General features: G+C 37.2%; 1 protein-coding gene across 1 annotated transcript; it reads left to right on the top strand.

Annotated features, from left to right (window-relative positions):
- The first annotated feature begins 241 nt into the window (after window positions 1-241).
- gnrhr4 (gonadotropin releasing hormone receptor 4) lies at window positions 242-15427 on the top strand. The gene is made up of 6 exons (XM_054619501.1): window positions 242-263; window positions 863-1124; window positions 2737-2877; window positions 3444-3969; window positions 14662-14866; window positions 14964-15427. Exons 1-6 carry the CDS (start codon window positions 242-244, stop codon window positions 15425-15427), a joined length of 1620 nt encoding a protein of 539 aa, XP_054475476.1.
- The last annotated feature ends 11595 nt before the right edge of the window (window positions 15428-27022 follow it).

Below are 27022 nucleotides of genomic sequence, written 5' to 3'. Positions count from 1 at the left end.
CTGCTAGAGGCTTATATTTCTCTAATCCACAAAATAAAAGTATTTCTTATTATCCCTGTGTTGGCGTCATTAAATGATCCAATTAAAGGGCTGAAAAACAGAATGGAAAACAAAAGGTTACTTCAGGCTGTTCCAAACAAATAACATATGTGTTTTAATTATTATTAGAGGTTTTCTCCTGTTGTTGAGCTCCCTCCAAATGCACTTTTGGCGAGTTCGTGGCCAGGCTCGCCGGGCGCAGATGGGGCGCACTTGGGCACGGGGTAGGAACAGAAAGAATATATTATCATGCATTATGAGTGGGTGTGCTAGAGGCTGTGACAATTACGGCCAATGACATTCACTACTTCATCCCCTTTTAACACTGGCCTCTTATTTGTAATGCTAAATATTGTTAGATTTAACATTTCATTTGAAAAAAGAATTTCTCACAATCTGTAATCATAATTGTCGCCCCTTTTATCTTCATATTGCCACATAAATGTGATCCAGGTAAAAATCTGCAAAGAAGTCGGGATCAATATTAAAGTCTTATTTCTGGGAACACTGCTAAGATTTGATAAAAACACCATATAAGAACCTCACAATACCTACAATGCCTGGAATACTACACCATGTTGCCCTTGTTTTAAAGTAATTTCGAACGAATTTGTGGTAACCTATTTTAACTGACAGGACCAACCCAGTCCAAACAGATCCAGCTGAGTAGGAATGGGCTATACCAAACTTTTTCAAGTCAATAAGATACCAAGTAATTTTGTTACTATTTTAATGCCAATGATACCTATACTTTCTTAAATGAGCTCTCCCCCTATCCAGACCTCCCTGCTGCTGCAACCCCCATCGTCTGCACCCCCTGTAGATTGCCCCACCTCCTCCACCCACTGCCCACAACAATCAGCTCCCTTCCACCCTCCTCATACACTGCACTTCCTCTCCAGCGTCCCACTCCCCCTTCAGCAAACCTCCAGCACACGGCCCCCACCCGCCAACTTGTCCTTCACAACATACCAGGTGAGAAAAGAACTGAAGAAGATCACTTCAAGGCCCCTCAATTCCTGGGCAGACCAGCTGTGTGGGATAGTGGAGCACATCTTCAACCTGAGCCTGAACCTGGGGAGAGTGCATCCTTACAGCAGAGTGCATCTCTTTGCTCATATCAGTCTTTTGACAGTCTCTGGTTCTGATGCTTAAAACGCAACCTAAACCTATTTATTATTTTTCAGGGCTACCAGATGGACAAGTTGAAATTATTGATTACTTATTTAGCCTCCACACTGTGTCCAACAGGAAACGGTGAGTGAAGTGGTCACAGGCCACAGTGCCCTTAAAAAGTATTCACCTCCGTTGGCTTTTTCCTATTTTGTTGTGTTACAACCTGGAAATGAAACAGGTTTTTATTTGGTTTGTATGTAATGGACCTACACAAAAAAGTGAAAATTGGTGAAGCAAAATTAAGAAATAGTGTTTGCCTATGTATTTCCCCCCTTTGCTATGAAGCCCCTAAATAAAGTTCTGATAAATAAATAGATACAATAAAGTCGACCTGTGTGCAATTTAAGTGCCACATGATTTGTCACACAATCTAAGGAGCAATCCGAAATATGGCACCATAACAACCCTGCAAAGACAGAAGCAATATTCATAGACCAGGCAAGTTGGACATCGAGAGGCAAAAGACCAAAGATAACCCTTTTTTAACTCATTTCACTTCACCAATTTTGACGATTTTGTGTCGGTCCATGACAGGACATTCACATAAAACTCAGTTTTAATTCTAGGTTGTAATGCAACAAAATAGGAAAAATGTAAAGGACTGCATTTACCATTAGCATTCCTGATATCTGCTTCATCATTTTCAGTGATGTGAATATAAATGTAAATGTGTACTGAATGAATCGCTTGTCAAGAATATTGCCTTCTCTGTTTTTTTAAGGAACAAATTGTAAAGATAAATATTAAGTAATTAAGGACTTCTTGTGTATTACTTGGAGGGCACAACAACAGTAACTGTTTAAGTCATTTACGAGTCCTTACTAGTTTTGTGTCGCTTAGCAGCTGGTTCAGAGTTAATAACAAATGAAGAAAGTGGTCAATATGATCGATTCACAGAGAATATTATGAACTAATCATTACGTTATGATTCATTAATCCTAGTCAGTTGTCTAGTAATTTATCATACTAGTCCTCAATTAGGATTTTTTAGTGAACTTTTATTATTATTATTATTATTGATTTGTCAATTATCAAGTCGTTCCTTATTCGTTTCTCACTCCATTCTCAACGAAGATGATGATAATTATTAGATAAGATAAGATAAGATAAGATAAGATAAGATAATCCTTTATTAGTCCCGCAGCGGGGAAATTTGCAGACTTACAACAGCATAGAGTTAAAGTGCACACAAGAGACATAGTAGAAGAAGACAAGCTAAAAATAAAAATAAAAAATGAAAATAAAAATAAAAATAAAAATAAAAATAAAAATAAAAATAAAAATAAAAATAAAATAAAAAAGTATTAAAATAAAATAAAAAAATAATAATAAATAAATAAAAATAAATAAATAAATAAAAAAAAAAATTTAAAAAAAAAAAACAGTAGAAAAAACAACAATAACTGAAATATTATATTTACAGACAGAGAAAAAAACAACAACTATTTTACTTTTATTATAAGTTACTAGTTAAGGTTCACTCCACATACGTTGCTGATGTGTTTACTGGTACCTACTCAGAACGTTGCCCCCCACCATCGCTAATGTGAGAAGAGAGGAGCGTCACAGCGGAGGAATGAAGGAGCAACAGCTGCAGTGTCTGCGGCAGAAACACGGTCACACAGGTCCCAGCTCTCTCAGCTCCGATCCTACTATTTGCAGGTAAGCTATTTATATCTACCTGGGATTTTTTTTCTCTTTTTGTCCCTCCGCACGAGGCAGGTATGACTGCCTACCTTTAATGAATGGAAGCGATGGATGTGAAACCGAGAGAAAGAGATCAAAAGAGAAGGGGGGTTAAAAGTACTGCAAATTGCTGTTTTTTCCCCCCCTAGCTGTTTAGTTATGTATTTTTCTGATAACTCCTTTTTCTTTCCTATTCTAAATTGATTTATGGTTAGTGTCATGACTGTCACTGTCTGTGTCATCACTTTGCATTCTTCTGAATATCATATCAGCTAAATAACGTGGTGTTGTTTTTGTAGTTGTTGTGCGTAAAGCTGCATGTGTGCCTTCTCATACAGAACTGTACAAACGATGTATAGCCATGAATACAGGTGCCACTCACGAACAGCACCTGCACCTTGCGGAATGTATAAAAAAAATCAGACTTATAGATGCTCTCTTTTCTCAGTTTCACTGATGAGGCTCCAGTTTGAGGTGCAGATGGAGAAGACAGACACCGCATAGGAGAAGCCGGGATCATTGCCTTTTATTTCTGCCTCCAGTCAGTTCATTATGTTCCACCAGCTGACGGACCAAACAGTGAATGGCAGCTGCCAGGGAGCCGCTTTAGCCTGCAACAAGAGCGCGGATGGAGACGCGCTCCAGCTGCCCACTTTCTCCACAGCGGCCAAAGTCAGAGTCATCATCACCTTCAGCCTGTGCGCAGTTTCAGCTGTGTGCAACTTGGTTGTGCTGTATGCTGCCGGCAACGGCGGCAAGCGCAAGTCTCACGTCCGGATCCTCATAATGAACCTGACCGTGGCGGACCTGCTGGTGACTTTCATCGTGATGCCCATGGACGCGGTGTGGAACATCACGGTGCAGTGGCAGGCGGGAGATGTCGCCTGCAGGCTGCTGATGTTCATGAAACTGGTGGCGATGTACTCCTGCGCTTTTGTGACTGTGGTCATTAGTTTGGATAGACAGTCTGCCATTCTCAATCCTCTGGGCATCAGTGAGGCCAAGAGGAAAAGCAAGATCATGTTGACTGTGGCCTGGACGATGAGTGTAATCCTCTCGCTCCCTCAGGTAGGAGAAACCACATTTATTTTGCTCTGCCACTCATCCAGTACTTCCCTGTATACACACACTCTATATACACTCAAATGAAGCTTCTTGGCCACATGAGAGCTGCTGGTTGTGCACCTCTCCCATCATAGTGTAATTTGAAGGAGAATGAAACCTTGTTCAAAGAGCACCCGAAAACACTGCCAGTGTGCTTTCCTCTAGTGAATCAATCTTGTTTATTTAGGCTGAAAAGAGAGGTTACGGTTAATTAGCTAATTGGTTAGGTCTGCAGGAAACATGATAAAAACAACATTAGGTAATCAATCAATCTTTTGTAACTGCAGTAAAGCAGTAAAGCTAGTTCACTCAATCTATTACGATATTCATCTACTTTGTACAGCAAAACATTTGCACTTTGGTTCCACATGTTGTTGTGCTCATTAAATTAAATATTGTTAATTAAAAGGTGTGGGAACTTCACAATACTTAACAGTGATATGGGTATGATTTGCCCAAGCACATGGTCCTGGTCACTGGCTGCTGAACAATGTATGAGAAACTCACAACAGTCCTTGAAGTGGTTTAACCTGCGGAACACAAATGAGGCAGCAGCTTGCTTGAATCAAATTGGAAACCAAATCAGGTGTAGCATGTTTTGAAGAGATCCTTGACCCGATAGGCTCTCAAGAGGTTTGCAAATATCATGAATGCTTATTAAGTACCTCCTCGGGTGGGAGGTCATCTTTATTTCCTCAACCTCATCTGTTGCGACTGGACCACAATGGGGCGAGAAGGAAAAGAAGATCTGACTATTACACCTCTGATGTGGACTTTTTCACCGCATTACTGCACCCTTTTATTGTAATGCAAATGACAGGCTCATGCATTTTTGAAGACTCAAGGGCCTATTTTTCATTTTTTAATGAGTGGATGGAGACATGTCTCAATTTCATTGCAACACTAAGTTAGAACCAGCTGACAAATCCACTGATTTTCTAAAACCCCTTTTTTCTTGAATTGCCAAGACAAATCATACACTGCAGGCATCTCTTTTTGGTAATTTTTTCTAAAGCTTTGTGGTGTTGAATAACTGCATCTTACCATCTGTCACTGAAAGTGAATTACAACTACATCAGCATCACATGTTTTGCAGGCGTCATCATTATTGCTGTGAAACATTAACAAGTAATGCTGCAGATGTTATGACACTACAGCCAACCTACATGTGATGTGGCCTGATTCAGACTCAGATTCAGATTTTTTTGACGTTAATCTGACACATTCTGAATTTAGCTCCTGAGAGTGTAAAAATGAATAGCCTCAGAGAGGTGACAGGAAAGACAATTGGCACAAGCATCCCCTTTTTTTTTTTATAGATTCAGGAAGGACTACACAGTCCAGTCTTTGTGGCTCCTGCTGCTGTGCATTGAAAGACTTTTCTCAGTGAAGCAGCAGACATGGTGGCTGCAGATATTGATAGGATTAAACAAGTGTCCTCTCTATCCTGGTGTTGTACCTGTAGCCTCCTTTTTTTCCAAATAGAGCCTAGTGATAATCAGTGTAATCAGTAATGGCAAAAACATATGAGACTGAATGTACGACTGATTATTACGCAATGTTTACACCACAGTAGTTTGAAGCCTCAAGTGTAATCTAATAAGTGTCAATATTTAATGATATAACGCTCAAGCTTCCAAGAACATAGGACCTCTGAGATAACCCTCTCTGCTTCGAAGCTTCTGCAAAGGTTCTTCGGAAGGCAAAGAGTTATCTTTTCAAGCCTTTGAAAATCAAAATGGGAACATAACCCTCCACACCTGCAGTGTTTCCGTCCAAAGACTACCATCAGACAACAATCAGAACAAAATAAAACACACAGCCTTTGATGGATGCAAAGGGAAGACTTTTGCATTATTGGCTAATTGATGAACAAGGACCCTAATATTTTCTGATGCAACACTTTTATCAGCTGAGTTACAGCAATAATAGCCATCATAGCTCCAGCAATTAAGTAAAAACAAATGGTGTACTGTACCATCATTAAGCTGGCTTCTCTACTGCTTATTTGTTCCAAGATAGTGTTCAGAATTTGCTGTTTTAAAAGAAAAACAACCCAATAGCGAGACATCATGTTGATATTTTGAAAAAGATTTGATGTTTAATGACAACATTTTTATGTTTAATGACAACAATAATTGTTTCCCACAATATCTTTATATGGCAACTACAGTATGATTGAGATAAGGGAAAGATAGTGGTTAAGCCAATTACCACAATCTTAATTAAAAACTGACATATCTCAGCAAAAAAGGAATTTTGCAATTCTTAGACTGAAAAATAACATTATTGCTCACATAGTATAAACAGTAGAAACACTGCGAAGTGACTTCGATCTGGACTTTCTGGTCCAAAGCTCATCTTCTTACCGGTAACCAGTAGCAACCAGCCCTCAGCAACACAATCCCTCACAATTATCCTTTTTAGTGTTTTATTTGACAGGACTGTGATGCATAACAGGGAAGGATGAGAGAGTAGACACTTTGATGTACATGTAAAGTACCAAGATGCCTGATTTCGATCTCAGGGTCGCACAGCTGATATTTAAATGTTTTACCACTAGGTGTAATACTGAGGCTGTTTGAGCACTGGACTGCATATTGGACATATCACATATCTCTTTACTTCGCCACATACCTCCCATTTTCTCTACCACGGAAGGTCACAGGATGAAATCTCCTTTTGCAAATTGAATAATAAAAAAAAAAATACATTACTGTTTGCGAATGAAAATTAAGCAGGGTTTGTTTTATAGGTGGCTTTCTCAGACAGTTGAGTTTTAAACTATAAATAAATTGAATGTGAAGTCTTATATAAAAGCCACCTCTACTACGAGCTTTGCACCTGTGTCTCAAGTGTCGCTACTCGCTAGGCACACCGATGAAGTATTGCTTCTTCAGTGAATCCCCCTCTGACATGACACCTGGTGATCCTCAAGCATTGAACATTATCTCCAAGACATTCTGCCCCTGGGAGGCAGTGTGAAACAAGCAATACAACTGAACAAGGTTCTCTAGCTCCTCACACTGCAATGGTAATGTATTGAAATGTTGTTGTGTTTATTATATATTTTATTTTGCTTTTTCAAGGACAAACACATTGACATGTGACACGTAGACATTAAATAATACATTACAGTACAAAGCCAACAAGACAACAAACAACTCAAACTTGAGGTAAAAAAACCCAACAACACATAAAATGATATAACTAAACAAACATTGAGGGACACAGGGCAGCATCTCGTACCAAGGATCAAGTATTCAATCACAACCCCAATACAAGATTAACAAAAGACGCTATCTATTTGGTGTGATGGGAAATTTCCCATATAATCCAGAAAGGGTTGCCATATCTTGTAAAATGTTTTACTCTTATTTCTTAACCAATAAGTTATTTTCTCTAAAGGTATACAACTATTAATTTCAGAGAGCCACATTCCAATTGAGACAGGGACAAATTATTTCCATTTTAAGGCAATACATTTTTTAGCAATGGCCAGCAAGATCTCTGTGAGTTTTATCGCATGGCTATTTTTGATGTAGGATTTGGAAAAGTTACCCAATAAACAAATCTCCGGGTCCAATAGAAACTCAACACCATGAATACTGGATAGGGTGTCGCATACTCCCTGTCAAAATCTCTTTAGTTTAGGGCACTGCCAAGTGGAGTGTAAAAAAGTTCCCTCTTCTAGACCGCATCTAAAACAAAGGGGTGAAATATGGGAGTTGTATTTGCGTAATTTATAAGGAGTGATATAAAGCTGATGAAGAAAGTTAAATTGTATCAGTCTATATCTAGAATTTAAAATAGATGTAGCACCATTTCTGCACAATTCACCCCATAGTTCCCCATCAAGTTATTACCAGGTCATTCTCCCATCTAATTCTGGATCTATCAAGATCAGGTATTAATAAAGTGGACATGAGAGCTTCATACACTCTAGAGATTGTTTTTAACTTTGGTTGGTCGGCATGACACAATTTTTCCACGAGTGTCTTGGGAGGTAAACTCCAACGACCTTCATGGTTAACTCTTATGAAGTCACGTAATTGCAGATAACTGTCTATTTTTTTCCATAAAGGGGTTTTAGAGGAGAGGGATCCCTTTTGTCTAATCAGTTCATGCAGTTTATGCCAAATTTGAACTGACTGAATGATAAGGGGGTTATCTGTTGCAGTTTGAATTTACCTTTTATCCCATTTATACAGAAAATCTGTTGATGTCTCTTCCTTCATCTCTACCATTTCAAAATGTTAAAGCATGAAGGGGGACGATTATCAAACAACTGTGCAAGGAATCTAAATTGGGCAGCATAGTAATACATTTGAAAGTTGAAGTGAAATGTTTTTTAACAGAAAGGTATTCAGTTATTTAAGGATTTCTTTGATTCTGGAGAAGCTCACACAGAGATGTAGGGGGGTAGAGATGAAACGCCTATAAGCTTTCTTCTCAAACGTAAGCCTAAGGGAGAGGTTGTGTGTGTGACTGTGTGAGTCTGTGCGTCCACAAGTGAGTGTGCATAACAGTAAATTGCATATTGTTTTTGTTGGGGAGTAATGGCTGAATACTCAAGAACCTCTCGTGGTTGCGGTGATTCACACTTCCTCAAAACACCTTTTATTGCTTGTTTTGTACAGCCATTAACTGTCTGCTTGCTCCTCACTCACCACTCTTAACAGGTACGCTACTCTGCGGCCAGAGCCAACGTGGGGGAAACAGTTTCACACTCTAATTGTTTTGGATAGTGTGTTTGGCTGAAAGCTAACAGCTAACGAAACAACACACGCTGCTGATTACCCCTCAGCCGCTGCTCTGAGGCTCACTTTTATTGTTTGTTTGGACAGTGTGTTTGACTCAAAGTTAAATTAACTACCGTATTTTCCGCACTATAGGGCGCACTGGATTATAAGGCGCACTGTCAATGAATGGTCTATTTTCGATCTTTTTTCATATATAAGGCGCACCGGACTATAAGGCGCATTAAGCGAAACAAAACAGTCAGTCAGTCAAACTTCCTCCACTTCCTACCATTGATTCATTAACGTTGAATTCTCTCGCAGCTGCTCTATTCCCATGTTCTACTGCGTGACTGACAGCCTTGTCAGTCACGCAAATAAAGATAATTTTTCATTATCTTTATTTAATGTTTTATTTTCTTTATTTAATGTTTCATTCTCTTTATTTAATGTTTTATTCTCTTTATTTAATGTTTTATTTTCTTTATTTAATGTTTCATTATCTTTACATTCTCTTTATTTAATGTTTTATTCTCTTTATTTAATGTTTTATTCTCTTTATTTAATGTTTTATTATCTTTATTTAATGTTTTATTATCTTTATTTAATGTTTTAGTTTCTTTATTTAATGTTTTATTTTCTTTATTTAATGTTTATTCTCTTTATTTAATGTTTTATTCTCTTTATTTAATGTTTTATTCTTTTATTTAATGTTTATTCTCTTTATTTAATGTTTTATTTCTTTATTTAATGTTTTATTTTCTTTATTTAATGTTTATTCTCTTTATTTAATGTTTTATTTTCTTTATTTAATGTTTCATTCACTTTATTTAATGTTTTATTTTCTTTATTTAATGTTTCATTATCTTTATTTAATTCAATAACTTTATTGAGACATTTGTTCATACATATAAAACACATTCTCTCGCAGCTGCTCTATTCCCATGTTCTACTGCGTGACTGACAGCCTTGAGTGTTCAGTCCGCGTAATGTAAGCGTGTCTCTTGACAGGAGCCATGTTGGTCCTTATACACACACACTGTAATATGATGGTGAACCTTATACACACACACTGTAATATGATGGTGAACCTTATCCACACACACTGTAATATGATGGTGAACCTTATCCACACACACTGTAATATGATATGATGGTGAACCTTATCCACACACACTGTAATATGATGGTGAACCTTATACACACACACTGTAATATGATGGTGAACCTTATACACACACACTGTAATGTGATGGTGAAGCACAGTGTGTATTACTCCGCGACGCTCCTGACTACGGTGGCCGTGATGCTGCTGCGGTTTCTTTGTAGTTTACTAAGTCTACTAAAACATGTTGACAGAGTACCACACAAAACCGCTTCGAGGTCAGTAAGCACAACCAGAATTAATCCATATATAAAGCGCTCCGGATTATAAGGCGCACTGTCGTTTTTTGAGAAAAGTAAAAGGCTTTTCAGTGCGCCTTATAGTGCGGAAAATACGGTACATCTCTGCCTCTCAGCCACTGATTAGTCACCAGATAACTTGGTGAGTTTATGTGTTTTGGCACAATCTTACGTATTATATATGGGGAGGCTGTGGCACATGAGGTAGAGCGCTTGACCCGCAACCACAAGGTCGGTGGTTCGAACCCCTCTACAGGCAACATGTCGAGGTGTCCTTGAGCGAGACACCTAACCCCAAAATTGCTCCCTGGGCGCTTCATTGCAGCCCACTGCTCCTCTGGGATGGGTCAAATGCAGAGAACCGAATTTCCCCATTGTGGGACTAATAAAGGCTTTATTATTATTATTATATGACGACTTCGTGCTCATAGTTTGCATAAGTTACAACGCCGAATGATTTTGAGCTTGAATGAAGTCTGTTTTTAGAAACGCTTTACAACTCTGGTTACATTACATTACATTACAGTCATTTAGCAGACGCTTTTATCCAAAGCGACTTACAGTCAGTAGTATATTACATATCATTCACCCATTCACACACTGATGACAGGCTACCATCAAGGTGCCACCATCAGACTCTAACTAACATTCATGCAACATCCAGTCCACACCGATGGCAAGCCTTCGGGAGCAACTTGGGGTTAAGTGTCTTGCCCAAGGACACATCGACTGCCGAAGTCGGGTATTGAACCACCGATCCTCTGAATGGAGAACTACCTTGCTCTCCACTACGCCACAGCCGCCCCACTGGTTGTATTCATTCAATCACACAACACAGCAGCGGTTGTTGCACACATCTGGCGGACATCTTTTAAGTTTGTACTGTTTTTCAATATTTTTTTAGTGTAAAACTTCAAAATCAAAAAGACAAGGCAGTGACTCCACGCCGGCTTCTGAGAGCTTGTTTTCTTATTTATACACTTGTAACTTTTGACGTATGTCAAACCCAACCCACTAGCTAAAGTAATTATTTCAGCATAATTGTTTTGACTACTTTCAGGTTTGCTGGTTTTTAATAAATCGATTGGTTGTCAGTACAGTACTCAGTACCGATTCCTACAACCAGAGCACATCAGTGTTTTTCCCAATATTCATGCGCATTTCTTATTGTCTTGTGTAAATAAATACTTTCAGAGTGATATCCTAGGTTTTGTCTCACTGATTTAAATTTTGATTGTGTATAACTGAAGGTTGAATAAATGTATATACATATATATGACAGATATGATAGCATCAGTATTTACCGTATACAGATAGTATTTAGAAACATCTATTTTAAGGTTTGAACATGACGCTTGTTTTTATGGATTCTGTATGACAGCTGCTAATGTGATTTGAGCTCATAATCCGTGTGTTAAATACATCAGGGATGATTGATGTTCAGCTTCTACTTGTGATCATCCAAATGCTGTCAGACTTTGTGTGAGATCTTTAAATTCTTCATATTATCATTTTTAGTATATAATATGCAATAATCAGCCAAATTATAAATTTGTTCTGAATACATGATGAGCAAACCATCTGTCTGGTTTATATCTAGTCATATTATTACAGTGTTCACATATCTGTGTCTGTTATTCATAGACTGTCACTAAATCACTGTAGGGTAAAACACTATATCTGTAAGCAGGGGGTAAACTTGTTCTCAAATGTCTTAATTGGGATAGATATTGATATTGTTACACTGGATACTGTTTATTTACTTGCCCCATCTGAAACTGCTGTAGCATGTGAGATCTACTGTAGCTCTGAAGCGCCAGATACAAACTGCAGCAATATAAACTTCATTCATGTTTATGACGCATGTTATATGTTGGTAATTTAATGTGAACATACATGAAAAAAACATATTCTTTAACCTCTTACAGTAATATGCATTATTTCACCTTTATGTAGCTTTAAGAAATCAGTATGAGCTTTTTATAACATTTCATTAAAGCTACAATATATGATATAAGTCCTGAATTAAATATTTAAACCAATGTTAATTTGGATACATCGCTCAATCGAATATTAATGTTCTGCATGTTTTAAATATCAGTTTATACTGATTTGTCCAGATTCAGCAGGACATATTTGCTGTTTTTCTTCTTCACTAGAATGAAAAAATAGAGTTCTTTGAGTTGTAGCATAGGTTGGCTAAACACCATGATTTTGTACTGACTGACAGTGAGTGACAGTGGGTCAGACAGGAAAAAACATACATCACTCACGCAGGTTTATTTACAGCTTTCAAAACTATATCCTGAGACATTGCTGTTATAATCTAGAAACAGATGAATGTATTTCATCTTATTTTGAAAGAAAGAAAAAAGTTTCTGGACTGGAGCTACTGTCTGTCTTAAGCTTTTGAATATCCTCACAAAGCTTCATTCTGAAAAAATGAAGTATATTGCGATCATTCAAAGATCCATATACTGACATACACAGTCTGCTGGAGGAAAAACAGGGTTGTCTTGCTAATAATGCAGACTAAGCCTTGGCACATGGGCTGTTCCTGAGTGACAGTGGCTCAGCTGTTGTACAGCTCAGTCTTTGCAGTGCATTCATCTTCAGTTTCATATCTGAGGGCGTCAAACAAACTGCACTAAATCTCTTAATGAAAAGAAAAAGCCAGGAGCTATACTGCTGATATTCTCTATGTTCTCAGCTGAGAGGCTGCGAGGCTTTCTAAAAATTCAACTTATGTCTTTGCTTTGAGACTTGCACCACAGCGTAGACAGCTCTCAGTTTAAATTATATCATGTCTCTTTATGAAAAAAGCATCATAAAACTGATCAAACCTTTAGACCCTAACATAACCATCATCAACCTGAAAAATATAAGAAGTAAAATATGCATAGATGAAAACAGTTTGCACATATTGCATGTTCTCTTTTGCTTGTTTTTGTGTTCACAGATTCAATTTCTTTTTTTCCCATATTGTGTTTTCCTGAACAGTGAAGCACAGGAACTCATGGGAGGCCAAACATTGTTCTGATGTGTTTTTAACATTTTTCTTATGAGAACATAATTGGTCATCAAATTAATGTAAGTGCTTTAGAGGAAACCAAGTACTGTTCTTTTCCCTCTGGAGTTGCTTCAGTTATCCGCAATAATTGCAATTACTGGCCTGTACTTTAACAGAGGACCGAAGGTGTACATAAGCCACAGTGAATACGGTGTTTCAGGAGCCTAGAAGTCTCAACGGATCATCTTTCCAACAAGATAAATGTAGTTTTTTTTTTGTCTCAGACACACAGCTTAAGGCTCTTTTAATCCAATGAAATATATGAAGTATAGGTCTTTTTCCTGACGTTAGCACCTTCATCAGTCTATTAGACATACCAGACCAATTCATTCATATAATTTCAAAATGTCAAGGACATATTCAACTCTTATTGACATAATCATAATGAAAATCGCTATCAAACTATGTCTAGTATCTTGAGCTACTGAGACTCTGTTCCCACTCAGATTTTTATGAAAGGACTTATTTTATTTTTATTATTTTTATTATTATTTAATTTATATTTAATTGTGGATCAGCTAAGGACAGAGTTACAGCAGTAAACGGACTGCATTCATATTGCGTTTACCCATGTGAACAAATCGATAGTGGTGAAGCATAGGCAAGGCGCGGACCTTTATTATTATACTCTAATATTAACAGCATTTAGGGTTAATTGTCTTGCTCAAGGATGCATCGACATATAAACGTAGGAACGGGATTTAACCACCAACCCTGTACATATTCGACGACCCCTTCCACCTCCTAAGCTTCTTTGACATTGGGCGGAGGAATTTCCTCATGAGGACACGTTTGCAGTATTGATGATGTCCTGTCCACTGCCCTATGATCTGAAGGTATAATTGAGTAACTCTTTTAAAGAAAAGCCCACCTGATGATTGCTACTGTAATTATACTGATTACGGGTCTACAATGACATCAGGGCGTCATCGAATTTGTTGATAGAAAAACCCACATGAAACAGTTAAATGCGTCCATAATTGAAATAAGTGATTGGAAGTGAGGCAGCAATCACAATCAGCTATAAATGCCCTAAATCTCTAAGTAGTCCTTGAAGGTATGCCTGTCCGTCCTTTACAGTCACAGGGTCGATACCATAACCATGACTTTGAAGCTGTATACAAGAAATATTAGGATATTTTTCAAAATCGTCCAAGTTGGAAAAGAAAAAAAGAAAAAAAGTTGGATCTAGAATTGTATTTTTAGGAAACTTATAGTGCTATTATTCCTGTTCCACATACAGTTTTCCAAATCTACTGTATGATACTCATTCAATATATTAATATTACAGAATTGCTACTTCCATAGACTCTTCAAACTTCCAGACAGTTGTGGTTCTAAGCCTCTTCTCTCCTCGTGTCCTTCATTCTGTCTGTTTGACTATGACTTGAGCCACTTATTTAGACTTATGACTAAGAAAAACTCTTCTTGTCTTTAATGCAGATGTTTATATTTCACAATGTGACCATCACAGTCCCGGAGAACTTCACCCAGTGCACCACCCACGGCAGTTTTGTCCAGCGATGGCAGGAGACCCTTTACAACATGTTCACTTTTGTGTGCCTCTTCCTCCTCCCTTTGGTTATAATGATCTTCTGCTACACGCGAATCCTCATTGAGATATCCAGCCGCATGGCTCGGGGTAACTGTATGTGTCACATTTAGCTTCAAAATCTGCAGTCAAAATATGTTTGCTGAGACTCGAGGAGTTGTGTGTGACAAGGATGGTGTTTTATCTCTTCCAGTGCTGTCAAAAGATGTTCATCTCCGCCGCTCCCACAACAACATCCCAAAAGCTCGAATGAGGACTCTTAAGATGAGCATCGTCATCGTGACGTCATTCATCGTCTGCTGGACCCCGTACTACCTGCTAGGTCTGTGGTATTGGTTATACCCTGAAAAAATGGAGGAAACGGTCTCTCATTCACTGACACATATGCTGTTTATCTTTGGCCTCTTCAACGCCTGTCTGGACCCCATCACTTATGGTCTGTTCACCGTTCATCTTCACCAGGGTCTTAAGAGATGCCGTCAGACATCAAACACACGGCCTGAATTTGAAAACAACACTTGCCTTGTACACATGACTCACCTTTCATCTCGTAAGCAGATTGCCTCAAATAGCAACAACACAGACATAGAGGAGGGAAACGAAAACAATAGCACAAAGAATGGTTCAAGGCCGATCCTCCAAGTAAGCAAGATGTAATGGTTTAAAAGATTTTCAATGGAAACAATCTCTGCTCTTAATAATCGTTGTACTTGCCGTTTCTCCAGAGATGACAGCCGTAGTTCAATGATAAAAAAAAACCAAATGTTTTTACGTCAGACGAATCTTTACATTTTTGTTTTACTGATGTAATCGTTGGTGTATAATAGCTCTGACTTGGTTTGTTCATCCCACATCTTGGACGCCAGTGATCAGATTTTGACAAAACGCTGCAGAGTGATGCATTGAATGGAGCATTTACAATAATCACCATGATAGGCTGAGGGTGATGCTGAACATCACACTGAATGTCTGACACGCTGCCGATCTAATTTTCATGAAGCTTACATAAATACTTGCGTGGTAAAGTTAATTTCAGGTTGAACAAATCTGCTTGAAGATACTGTTAATTAACTGAAAATGCCTATCACACATTTATTCTTGCACCACACTTGATGGCAGTGGGTTTTAAAATAAAAACATTGATTAACAGGTTGAAAGCCAGTCACACTCCAGGACACACACACACACACACACACACACACACACACACACACACACACACACACACACACACACACACACACACACACACACACACACACACACACACACACACTCTTGTACACTCAACAAACAAACACGTCTTGGTTTTACAGGTTGGATTTCAAGACGTGCTCTGTCAAAGAAAACCACATAAACAAAAATGTCTTTAGGTGATTTAAGATTATCAGTTGATCATAAACTCTGTGGTGTAAACCATTTTTATTTAATTAACATTTACATTTGTATTACATGTTTGAGATTTTTGCAACGAAGTCCTCAGCTAATTATGGCTTATTGACTGGAAACGGCTTTAAATGTCATCTGTAATGTTGTGTGTGCAATATAAAAGGCTGTGATTTTGTTTCATTACAAATATGATCGTTTTTTACCATGACAGCCTGGTGTTATGGCATACAGTTCTATGTACTGAATGTATCTTCGCAGCATGTTGCTGATGTGTTATTGCGTACTTTGTCCAAGATCAATTCTGTATTTACTGTGTTGCACAAAATCACACTGAAGACAAGGGTCTATGAAATATCCTTGATCCATCATGCCATTTGTTATATTTTACATTAGTATTAGTGTTAATAGGGTATTATGTTGTAAGTTGTGTTGCTTTCTCTGACCAAGAAATACTTACATTTTCGAATTTGAAACTTTAAAATTCAGTGATATTGTAAAATGAACAGTAAACTATTCAGCTTGTTTCTCAAATGCAAAAAAAAAAGAGAGATCCATAGCATTTGTCTACTTTTGAAAATGTGTTATGTATATTTGCAATGTGTTTATTTGTGGAATAAAATGTATGCCTTTTTCCAGGCGTTGGGTGATGGACAAACAATGACGGATTTCCCACTGAGCTCATGTACATTTGTCATCAGCTGGAAATGGCTCAATCAGAGAAAATTAGAATTTTTTTTATGGTTCTGGGATGATGATGCTTTCAGTGCACAAGGGCTTATATTTTATATCTTCTCATGTTTAACCACCAAGATGAAAACCTTAATTAATTCCTTAATTAATTACCGTAATTCCAGCTATTATTGCAGTGATTTGCTATGAACACTTTGCATGTCTTGGTATGTCAATACACAAACTACTGATTGAGCAACAGAATGATATATTTGTCTTTCTATAAATCTCTCTTATATTAATCACTCACAGCCGTTTAAAGTCTAACAAATCCTCGAAGCTGCACTGCCAATACAAATCTAATTGATGCGTGACTTTTGTAAACAAAGTGTCGTAATCCAGAGCATATTTCTTTTAATTTATTTCTCGAAATGGATACCGGCATTCAAAACAAAGAAAGTAGTTTCTATAAAATCTTGTTTGGTTTTGGTTAAGGTCAGTAATGCAAATGCATTTTCCATTTTGTTCAACCACTTGATCCATTTGGAAACTGTTAATCATATTCCATGAGCAGGAGAGACTTCACAACTCCTGTTTTCAAGGTCATGAATGACCTTGAACCTGAGCAACTTAAGGAGCTTTTAAAGCTGAATTTCAAATATTTTTCCTCACTGTCATCTTGTCTCTCACCCTGCTAGAATTTTATTTTGCCATTGACAAAACTGCTCAGTTTAGAATAAAACCCCAACTTTTGGCATTTTACACAGAAGGTGCTACAGCTGACTGCAGACTTACAGTAGCATCATTTTCCTTTCAGCGCTCCACCACTATGCGTGATACGAATGAAAACAGCTATTATCTGTGTAGTTGAGCTGCTGCAACACTTGAATTTCCCCCATGGGGATCAATAAAGGAATATAATAATATGTATTTTTCCAAAACTCAGCTTTTCACGTCAACAATCACGTCAACAATCCATCCTGCATCGCCAGCAGTCAGTTGAGATAAGGCCAGCAGCTGAAAGCCTTGTGAAGAATAATTAATAGTACTAGCATCATCCAACTTTGTTCTCTTACTATCCAAGAATTTTTGAAAAGCTATTGCATGGAAATTAAATGTCATACAGTAACAGGATCCCGTATCAAGCCCTGTCTCTCTTTGTTTAATTGGGGATTTAGTTGGATTTCAACATTCCTTGTAACTATCAATGGCTTATCTCTTCTTCGCTGTTCAGTGCCAAATAAGTCATTATTCATTTGTAAGATCAAAGTGTACAGAGGATTCTTTCAATCAAATGGCATTGTTCATAACTTGTACAAAGACAAAACATGGAAAGATATTCCTTGTTTTTTTTTATCATTCATCAGTTAATCTCTAGTGTGACTCTATTGTGGCACATAATAGTATTAATGCTTCTTAACCTAGAAAAGTTTACTGCAGCAAGAGAGTGGTAATCTGGATAATGAAGTGCTATTTGGTGTTAAAATCAGCATTATAATACAACAGATGCGAACCACTTGTGTTTTACTATGCTCTAAATTCTACACTCCCGAAACTCCTTGAACACTCTTTGCTTTTATGCTTTTTATTACTACAAAGAGAAGTGGATGATGGTGCACGTCTCCTCGTAGACTGGCTCTGCAGAAATTTATGGAACAGAATTTTAATTTGTCTTATTTACTTGGATACACGGAGTGTATCAGACATAGTGAATGTCATGAATACCTAATATAATGAATCACCTCTCAAATTAAATGTCTCAGTCTAGTGCAGCTCTTATTCTCAGCAGTGAGCAGGGCACAGTTGCTGAACCTGTGAAAACAGGACAGGATGTGGATGACAGGTACATGCTTCAGAGAAATACTCGTCAGTGACCTGGAACACATATTCCATGCTACAGTGAATGACAAGGTCATTTATTTCGGCAGATCCACCATCAAGGGCGTCTTATGCGTATTGACACTGTTAAAACAAAACCTAGCAGACGATCTCTTGCCTGTCATGGGGATGTTGCTCTAGAAAGTCACTCTAGCTGGTCTTGGTAAAGACATAACACAACTATCTGGATGGACCAGTTAAAAGGCAAATGTTCCTGTTCCCTGTCCTCAACAGAGGCAGCCACAATGGCAGTCACACTAGAATTGATAATATCAAAAGGTAATTACTTTAAAGAGACTTTCATCGTTGTGTGGCACATAAAGAGACTTCAAATTGCTCTGCGCAGCATGAGCAGAGGCATTAGTAGTTTCTATTCCCTTCACCATGTGGAGCATGCAGCTTCCAAAATGTGTGATTATGGTAATCTCAGAGCATCGCTGCAAAAGGCAAAAAAAGACCTGCTGTGTTAAACTTTACGTTGTCCCTCCGTGGATATGAGCCCCTTACACATGGTGAGCACTAAATGAGAATCACAAGACATTTATTCAGTCCTACAGTTCATCAAATGGGGATTTCATCGATGAAATCGGAATCTCAGAGCAAACTCCACATGTAATATCTTTCATTTCGTTTGTCTCGGGGGATCCAGTGTACTTGCTGAATGTAAATTTTCATCCACATCACTTTTGATTAAAGCCCAGATTTATACTCTTTGGCCCATGTCAGCCAAAAGAGTCAGTTTTCCATACGGTCAGGTTCTGCTTGACTGCTTTGTAGTGTGTCAGGCAGTATACTGCAAAGTCAGCAAGAGCTGTAGAAATTAGGTTAATTTAAAGAGAATACACAACATGTTGAAAATAACCCAATCATTATTTAAAACAATGACTATGAGTTATGTTTGTTAACCCGTTTGCACTTTTTGTGCTTGTATTCTAATATTGCAGACAGAGGTAACATCAACAGCACCAAGTATTCTTTGGAATTTAATTTTGTTGAAAACATTTAAAACAAATTTGACAATGAATTCATAACTTAATTCATAGATCATGAGTATAAGACCATGTTCCTATCAATGCAAATTCTTAATGGAAGAAAAACCCAGCTGGTGTTGCCAGATTTGGTGGATTGCTTACAGCGTACAAATACAACAGAAAAGGGTGAAGTTATTTGACTGACTGCTGTGCCGATATTTAACATTCACTTTATCTTTATTAGAATTTATAGTGTTATATAATCTAATGATAATTTTCTTGCATTCTTAAGTCACCCAAAACTTTAGAATACTGGCATCATCACCAACAGACAAGTGTCTGTGTAACACAGACTCACCATTTTTTAACTCATCCCTGGGAAGACTTTTGTGGGAACCTTGAGGGCAAGAAAGGCAGGATTCGTAACTGCAGCTGCATCGGTGAAACTTCACATATTGCAAGATTTCAGCGACTGTTCGCCGTTTTTAATTTAATGCTCCTCTGACCTGAAATTCTCTCTCTTAGTGGCTCTGAGATTAAAAGTGCTGAGGAGACTCAACTGTCTAATGTGTACAACTTTCTGTTGTATTCTACGGCACTTTGCCTGGTGTAATAAAGTTGTATATCATATGAGGTTAAATTTGAGTTTAATACCACTTTGTGTTCCTAAACTTTGTTACACTCTGAACACTCTGACAAAGCTTGATAGTTTCTAGATATAGAAGAGTGCAATGTATGTTGCCAGACTCACCCAAGTTGATCCAATGAAGACAAAAATACAAAAAGAACACAACAAAGTGATTGAAAATACACTTAAAAGTTCAATGACCTGAGTTCAAAAGAAAAACTTGAGCTCCACTTCTTCATAGCTTACCGCCTACATGCAGTAATATCAAAAGGATGAAAAGATTCCTTTGCCAAGCCCATTTTCAAACTCTATTTTCAAACCCAAATAATACATTCACCCCTGTCTCATAAGGGAAGTGCTCATACCTGATCCAAGCAACGTTAAATTAAGTGAGGTAATATATATGTTAAAGCAGTATTGTGCATGACAATATGTTTCAAAATCAGCAGTAATTAGTGTCCAATTTGGAACATTTCAAAGGTCATGAAACTCATTAATGTAAGACTGCTACATTGTGAAGATCAATGTGGAATCAAGACAGCTACGTTATCATTGCATCAATACATCAATTAGCAGTTTGCACCAATAAATCAGTTTGTCATTTCAACAGGATATCAATTTATCATCACTCTTCAAAGTTGAATTTATTTTGTATTCAGGGAATTTCACTGAACTAAACATAAAGACATGAAACTAGATAAAGGTAAAACAGAAAAATAGAATCACTACATACCAATAAAACAGAAAACAGTGAAGTTAAACTACATGCATAATTAATAATAAAATAAATTTGTATAAGAGATCCTGAGCAGCATAATAAATTGAACAGCACAACTACTTAAAATCCAGACATCATTTGCCTTACTCATATTATCGAGCCGTCTGGGCTCCTGAATCTGTTCATTATAGCTGTTGACTGACATATCTTGTGCGCACAAGAACAGCATCAGGAAAAGCACAAGTCACTACATCACCCACACACATCAACCCACAGAGTGGCTTTTCTGAGCCCAGATCCCTGCTTGGCGACCTTTGAAAATACTCAATTATATGAAGATGACGATGTTGGAGCCATTGCTGCTGTGTTCCTGAACATTTCTTTCCATTTATTTCAGTCTTACCTGTTGGGTAGGTTTGCTGTTCTACACTCAGAATTACACTCACTGCCTCCACATGGGCTATTACAGCAGGTCTTAATGATTTGTGCAAGGGGCATAGATATAATTTCCATAAATTGAGGAAAGAATGAAAATACCGAAATAAAGCAATCAAAGAAAACATAAAAACAGCAACAAACAAGCAAAGACACTACTGACACAGCAGCCAAAATCTTCACATTAAACCCGATGAGACTCAAGTTATAATTCATACAATATGTAATATATTCTATTTACTCTAGTATTAAGAGAGTAGATGAGTCGTTCAGGAACAATCAACCTTTCTATTCTGCTGTTTGCTTACCTGATTGCACAATTTATGAACAATGAGCACATATGATTGGGAATGGATGAAGAGGTATAAGCAGGACTGATCACACTGCTGCTTTCAATACATTCAAATAAAGAAGAATATCTAAGAACGGCAAGACATTTTAAATCTAATCAGAAACAGTATATCATTTCTTTATGCTTCTACCGCTCACAAACCACGTCCTTTTTCCATTTTGAAAACTAGGCAATCGAGAAGTATCAAGTGAAAATGCAGAGGCGTTAAGGAAGGCTGGATGTGAAATGAAACTTTGCATCTACAGGGAAGTGAGTGTCATGAGACAAGTTGGTCACCTCCAGAAAGAAAAATATATCTATTATATCTTACAAACTGAGACTTCCCTCTCACCTCACCAATGGAACATTGCATTACTTTGTCTTCAAAATCCAGTCTGTGGTGTCTGAAACATTAAATGAAACACACAAAGGCCAGCAGCTGAAAGCCTTGTGAAGAATAATTAATAGTACTAGCATCATCCAACTTTGTTCTCTTACTATCCAAGAATTTTTGAAAAGCTATTGCATGGAAATTAAATGTCATACAGTAACAGGATCCCGTATCAAGCCCTGTCTCTCTTTGTTTAATTGAGTTCATGAGAGAAACTGACCCAGTTGGAAAGTTATTACACACTGGACACAAGTTATGATGATTAGAGGGATAGCTCATTGGACAACAAGCACCAATGACCAGGATAAAAAAATAATTACAGTCTTGCAAAAATAAAATCTTTTACTCATATTCTTTTGCAGGACTTTGTGTGTTGTGTGTTAACTGTAGTGTTGATGTTTGTATGTACTATTGACTTCAAACAAAACAATGACAAGACCCATATAGATCTCCACAATGAACGTTTCATTCCAATCAACATCACAGCTAAAGGCTTTATAACAAGGAATTTGTCCTTGTGCATGTACACACTGTATATTGAATGCAATAATATTGCTCTCTGCTTACTCTTCATGTATGAATAAGCTCGTTCCAGATGAAGTCACTAGAAAGTGACCGAGATAAGGCAGCAGCAGCCGGGGGCAACGACAAAAAGACGCAATCAAGTCGAACACTTTTAGGCAGCCTTCAAAAATAAAAAATACACAGGGTAACAGAAATAGTTACATCCTGTTAGATCCAATTGTATTACAAAAGATTGGATGTATTTGATATTTGTTTCTAAATATATATCTTGAAATGTGTGTGTATCTGCTATTGTATTCTATCCTTAATTCTTTTTATGTCTGCCTTGTAAAGCTCTTTGTAACTGCTTCTCTTTTTGTTAAGTGTTAAATAAATAACCTTTATTATTATTATTAACCACACATGATATGTTTATAGATTAAAACCTCCATTGCACAACATGAAACTAATAGCCAACAATCTAACAATGAATATTACAATTAGTTTTTCTACAAAAAATGGTGTTTGTTGTCAGCATTAAGAGACAATCAGATCCTTGATCGGGTGACAGACAGCATTTCCCATCATGCCCTGGCCTGACTCCTCCTGCTCTCTGTTCGAGCTTTTGTCTGTTGTGTTGGCTGAGCATAATGAGTGTTAGACTTTTTGATGTCACTCATTGGTTTGTGGAATACTTTTTGTGAACTTTGCATAAATAAAGAAAAGGCAGCATGGCAAACAAAGGATACTATTCACACATCCCCATTCAGATAATCACAACAAATAAACACTTTTTTGTTGTTTCAAGCCACACCATGATGAGTGTGTATAAATCATACAAATGAGTCTAACAGCTGAAGCATAAGACATTAAGCTCTCTGAATTCTCCTTTCTATCCAATCCTTCCAAACTGTCCTACTATAAACCACATCACACTGTACGACAAGGGCAATATTTAAGGTTCGTTGCATGACACAAGCCGGCTGGGTCAAGTGACATCTTGAACGCCATCTGTGCCAGACTGAACGATATTATTGTTAGGCATATCAGACCTGCACAACAGACTGTGATGAATACCGAAAGCCCTACGATTTAAGTAGATAAAAATGAATGCAAGTTGAGACACGTGATGAAATTTGGTAATCAATCTGAACCTCATGTTCTGAAAATTCAGAAACAAAGTAAAGAGGCCAGCTTTGTAGTTCAGTGTGGTTGGTTTGTAGAAGCAGCAGTCACATTTCTTGTGCCATCAGAAGTTGATCCAGGCTGTCTCTGGCATGCATGGACATGTGTCATGTTGTTTTTGGGATCATTGTGTTGGATTGAAGACCAAACCTTTCTCCATGTTTCTCTCACCATTGCTCATTTTCATATGTTACAGCCAAAACCTGTCAATGTATGGGGCCTAACATCTCAGATCTGATCTCAAGTGTTAAGCTGTGAAGTGATGAACCTACCCTCATGACTCAGCACATGTTTTAAGGTTGTCTATTGTGATTCAGTTTTATAGTAAATGCGAATGTTTCCCTGACTGAATTAAAGGATTGAATGACAGCCCAGTTAACTTTTCAATCTCTTTATAACACAATGCAGCTTTTCCACAGCTAGATATTATCTTATCTCTCTCTGTGTGTCTCGCAGCCGTTTTCCAACTCAATTTTTAAAGAACTCAGGATCTTGCATTTCGACTGCAGAAACCAGTCTAAATTTTTTTAATGGAATTTTCTGTCTCTAAAGCTGCTGAAGCTTTCGTACAGATTTCATTCACAATAAAAGCAAGCACTAGTTACCGCTAGTAACACAATTAGGACTAATTGGTGAACATCTCTTATAGACATTTGAGATTAATACAGTTATGTAATTGATTTAATTGAGTGTGACTGAGACAGTTAGGTACGGAGAATGACCAAAATAAACTGATTCAAAACAGTTGCCGGCAAAGCATTGATGAAGACATGCTTTAGAAATCATAAAACCATGAAACACATCTGTAAACCACAGCCACAGACAACAGTAAACCACAATGAATAACACAACAACTGTTGTTGTGTTTGAAGAGCTGTACTTATTATTTTACTACTCTCTGCCTGAGCACAAATTAATATTTCAATACATTTGTTATTTCATTGACTTGTTCATTTCTTTCTTTGTTTTTCATCAAAGTTTATTTGGCAGAAGTCACAGTTTCTCCATTGATAAAATGCAATGCAATGACTCAATACTTATTTGAGATTGTCCCTGTTGAGTGGTAGGCTGAAGTTGGTCCAGAGGGCACACACTATGAATATATAAGGTGAAAATGGTCTGATCTTAAAGCACATCTTGAAACTCTACACTGTTTTTGGTGTCTTTTGTGAGTTTCAACAAAGGGGGCCCTAGTTACAGAAATTGTGAAAACCTTGGTAGATAGCTATTCATAGTAGTCTGCCACATAAAGATTATTCTCTGAATTAAAGCTATGCTCTTCTAATATGCAATATATACCAAATCTTAGACATTTGCATACATATATGAAAATTATTCTGCTAAGCATGGATGAAGCCACACAATCTCCATGGATTTCTACCCTGTAGTTATTTTCTCTGTCTGTGTATTGTCAACATATTTCTATTGCTGTCATTCCTGTTCTCGTACATCTGTTAAGCCTCTATGAGGACATCTGTAGTAACCTGGCTTTTAATTATACTGTAATAAGATTGGTATCATGGCAAGAAAGATGTCTTCTTAATGAGAGCAATTCACAAATGTATTAAAATGGAGAAACAGTCAAACATTTCCTATATTATCAGCCTCTACTCTGTATGAAAATGTCTGTATGCGCCATCTATGAAACAAAGTCAGATAAAGAATATTTGGGCTGACTCCACTGGTAGTCAAATAGGATGTATGTGAGCAGTAAAAACGAAGAATTGGTGATGAAAATATATATCTTTGAAGTAGATTTAATTTGAAACTGCTTGATATTAAGTCTTTGTCGTTAAAATTAATTTCCATTTGCATCGAAAGATGTTGAAAAGGAGCTTTCAGTAAACAGCAAAACTCCATCCAATTAAGAAACGTGATAAAATTGAATTCCTGAGAGCCAGTGTGAGGAATGACTCATAATCACTTTGTTTAGGGAAAGTCTACTTAGAATAACTTTGGTTATTATGACTGTATGCAATACCTTTACATTTTAAATTTGCATACCCATAAATGTTTCCTGTTTCAGATTTCTTTTACTACTTTTTATGATGCTGTATAATAATTCCACTGTACACTGAATTCAATGGTTTGCTATTAAATGAAGCCTTCTTTTACTGTTATTCAAAGTCACTAAGTCATCAGTTAACTTCACACACTCACAATCACATGTCGTGAATAGGTCTAAATGGGGAAACATTAAATAAAAGACATTTTCGTTGTGTGAATGATTAACAAGTACTGGTGGCAGGAATCAAATTTACAGTGAAATTAATTAATATGTAGGTATGGAATAAAATGTGTTTCTTGACACTAAATTTAGCTGTATAGTGTCTGACAGTCATTTTTGACATCATGCTTTAACGTCTGTTAATGTTTTTGCCACCTGTGCCTGCTATATAACAACAACATGACAAGAAAGTCTTTATTGTGCAGTTACTTTGACGAAAACATGGAATGAAAAATGTTCACTATAGTGTTTATCTTCATTTGCAGGAAAAAAGCTATGGCTACATATAGATGCATATAGAAAATAGATAATACACAATGTGCCCAGTGTAATTTATACAATTAGCACTAGAATGTAATTGTTTTCCATGTTTTAATTTCTGAGCGGCTCTGTTTTATCTCGCTGAGAAAACAGTTTTCTCAACCTGTTGCTGTCATGTTCATTAGATGTTACTATTGATAACTCTATCAGAGTAAAAATTATAAAAACATCATTAAAAACCATCCCATCATTGGTATTCATTGATATGTTTATTTGAAAACAGTGAAAAGTACACATTCCAGCAATGTACCCAAAAGTTATCCGTCGACTGTCTTATGTTGCTTGCAGAAATAAAAGGCAACATTTGTTGAGTTTCAACTGTCAAGACAAATCATTCTGGCTATTCTTTGTCTTGATTGCCTCTCTGCTTAAGGACACATGCTGAATTACACGTTTCTCCCAGTAATTGATGAATGTAATGGCATAAAGATTGACAGCTCATATAATGGAAACTATTCTTGTGTTGCCATATGTGTTAAGAAAGAATGAAAAAAAGGACTTAAGGTTTAGGAAAAAAGATAGCAGAGTGGAGATTACTTGAAGACCAAAAAGCCACTTTGTCTATAAAGTCTGGTTTTCCATCTGACTCTATAAATAAATTTGGT

The sequence above is a fragment of the Anoplopoma fimbria genome, chromosome 19, assembly GCF_027596085.1.
Source record: "Anoplopoma fimbria isolate UVic2021 breed Golden Eagle Sablefish chromosome 19, Afim_UVic_2022, whole genome shotgun sequence".
Classification (NCBI taxonomy): Eukaryota; Metazoa; Chordata; class Actinopteri; order Perciformes; family Anoplopomatidae; genus Anoplopoma; species Anoplopoma fimbria.
The sequence above is the reverse complement of the archived record's forward strand: the minus strand, read 5'-3'. Positions and strand labels throughout refer to the sequence as shown.

Bases quoted from the DNA above. Each gene is read 5' to 3' on its own strand.
- gnrhr4 (XM_054619501.1), top strand. From the start codon at position 242: ATGGGGCGCACTTGGGCACGGG. The intron at 2,878-3,443 runs GTAAGCTATTTA...TTCTGCCTCCAG, and splicing joins TCCGATCCTACTATTTGCAG to TCAGTTCATTATGTTCCACC. The intron at 3,970-14,661 runs GTAGGAGAAACC...TCTTTAATGCAG, and splicing joins TAATCCTCTCGCTCCCTCAG to ATGTTTATATTTCACAATGT.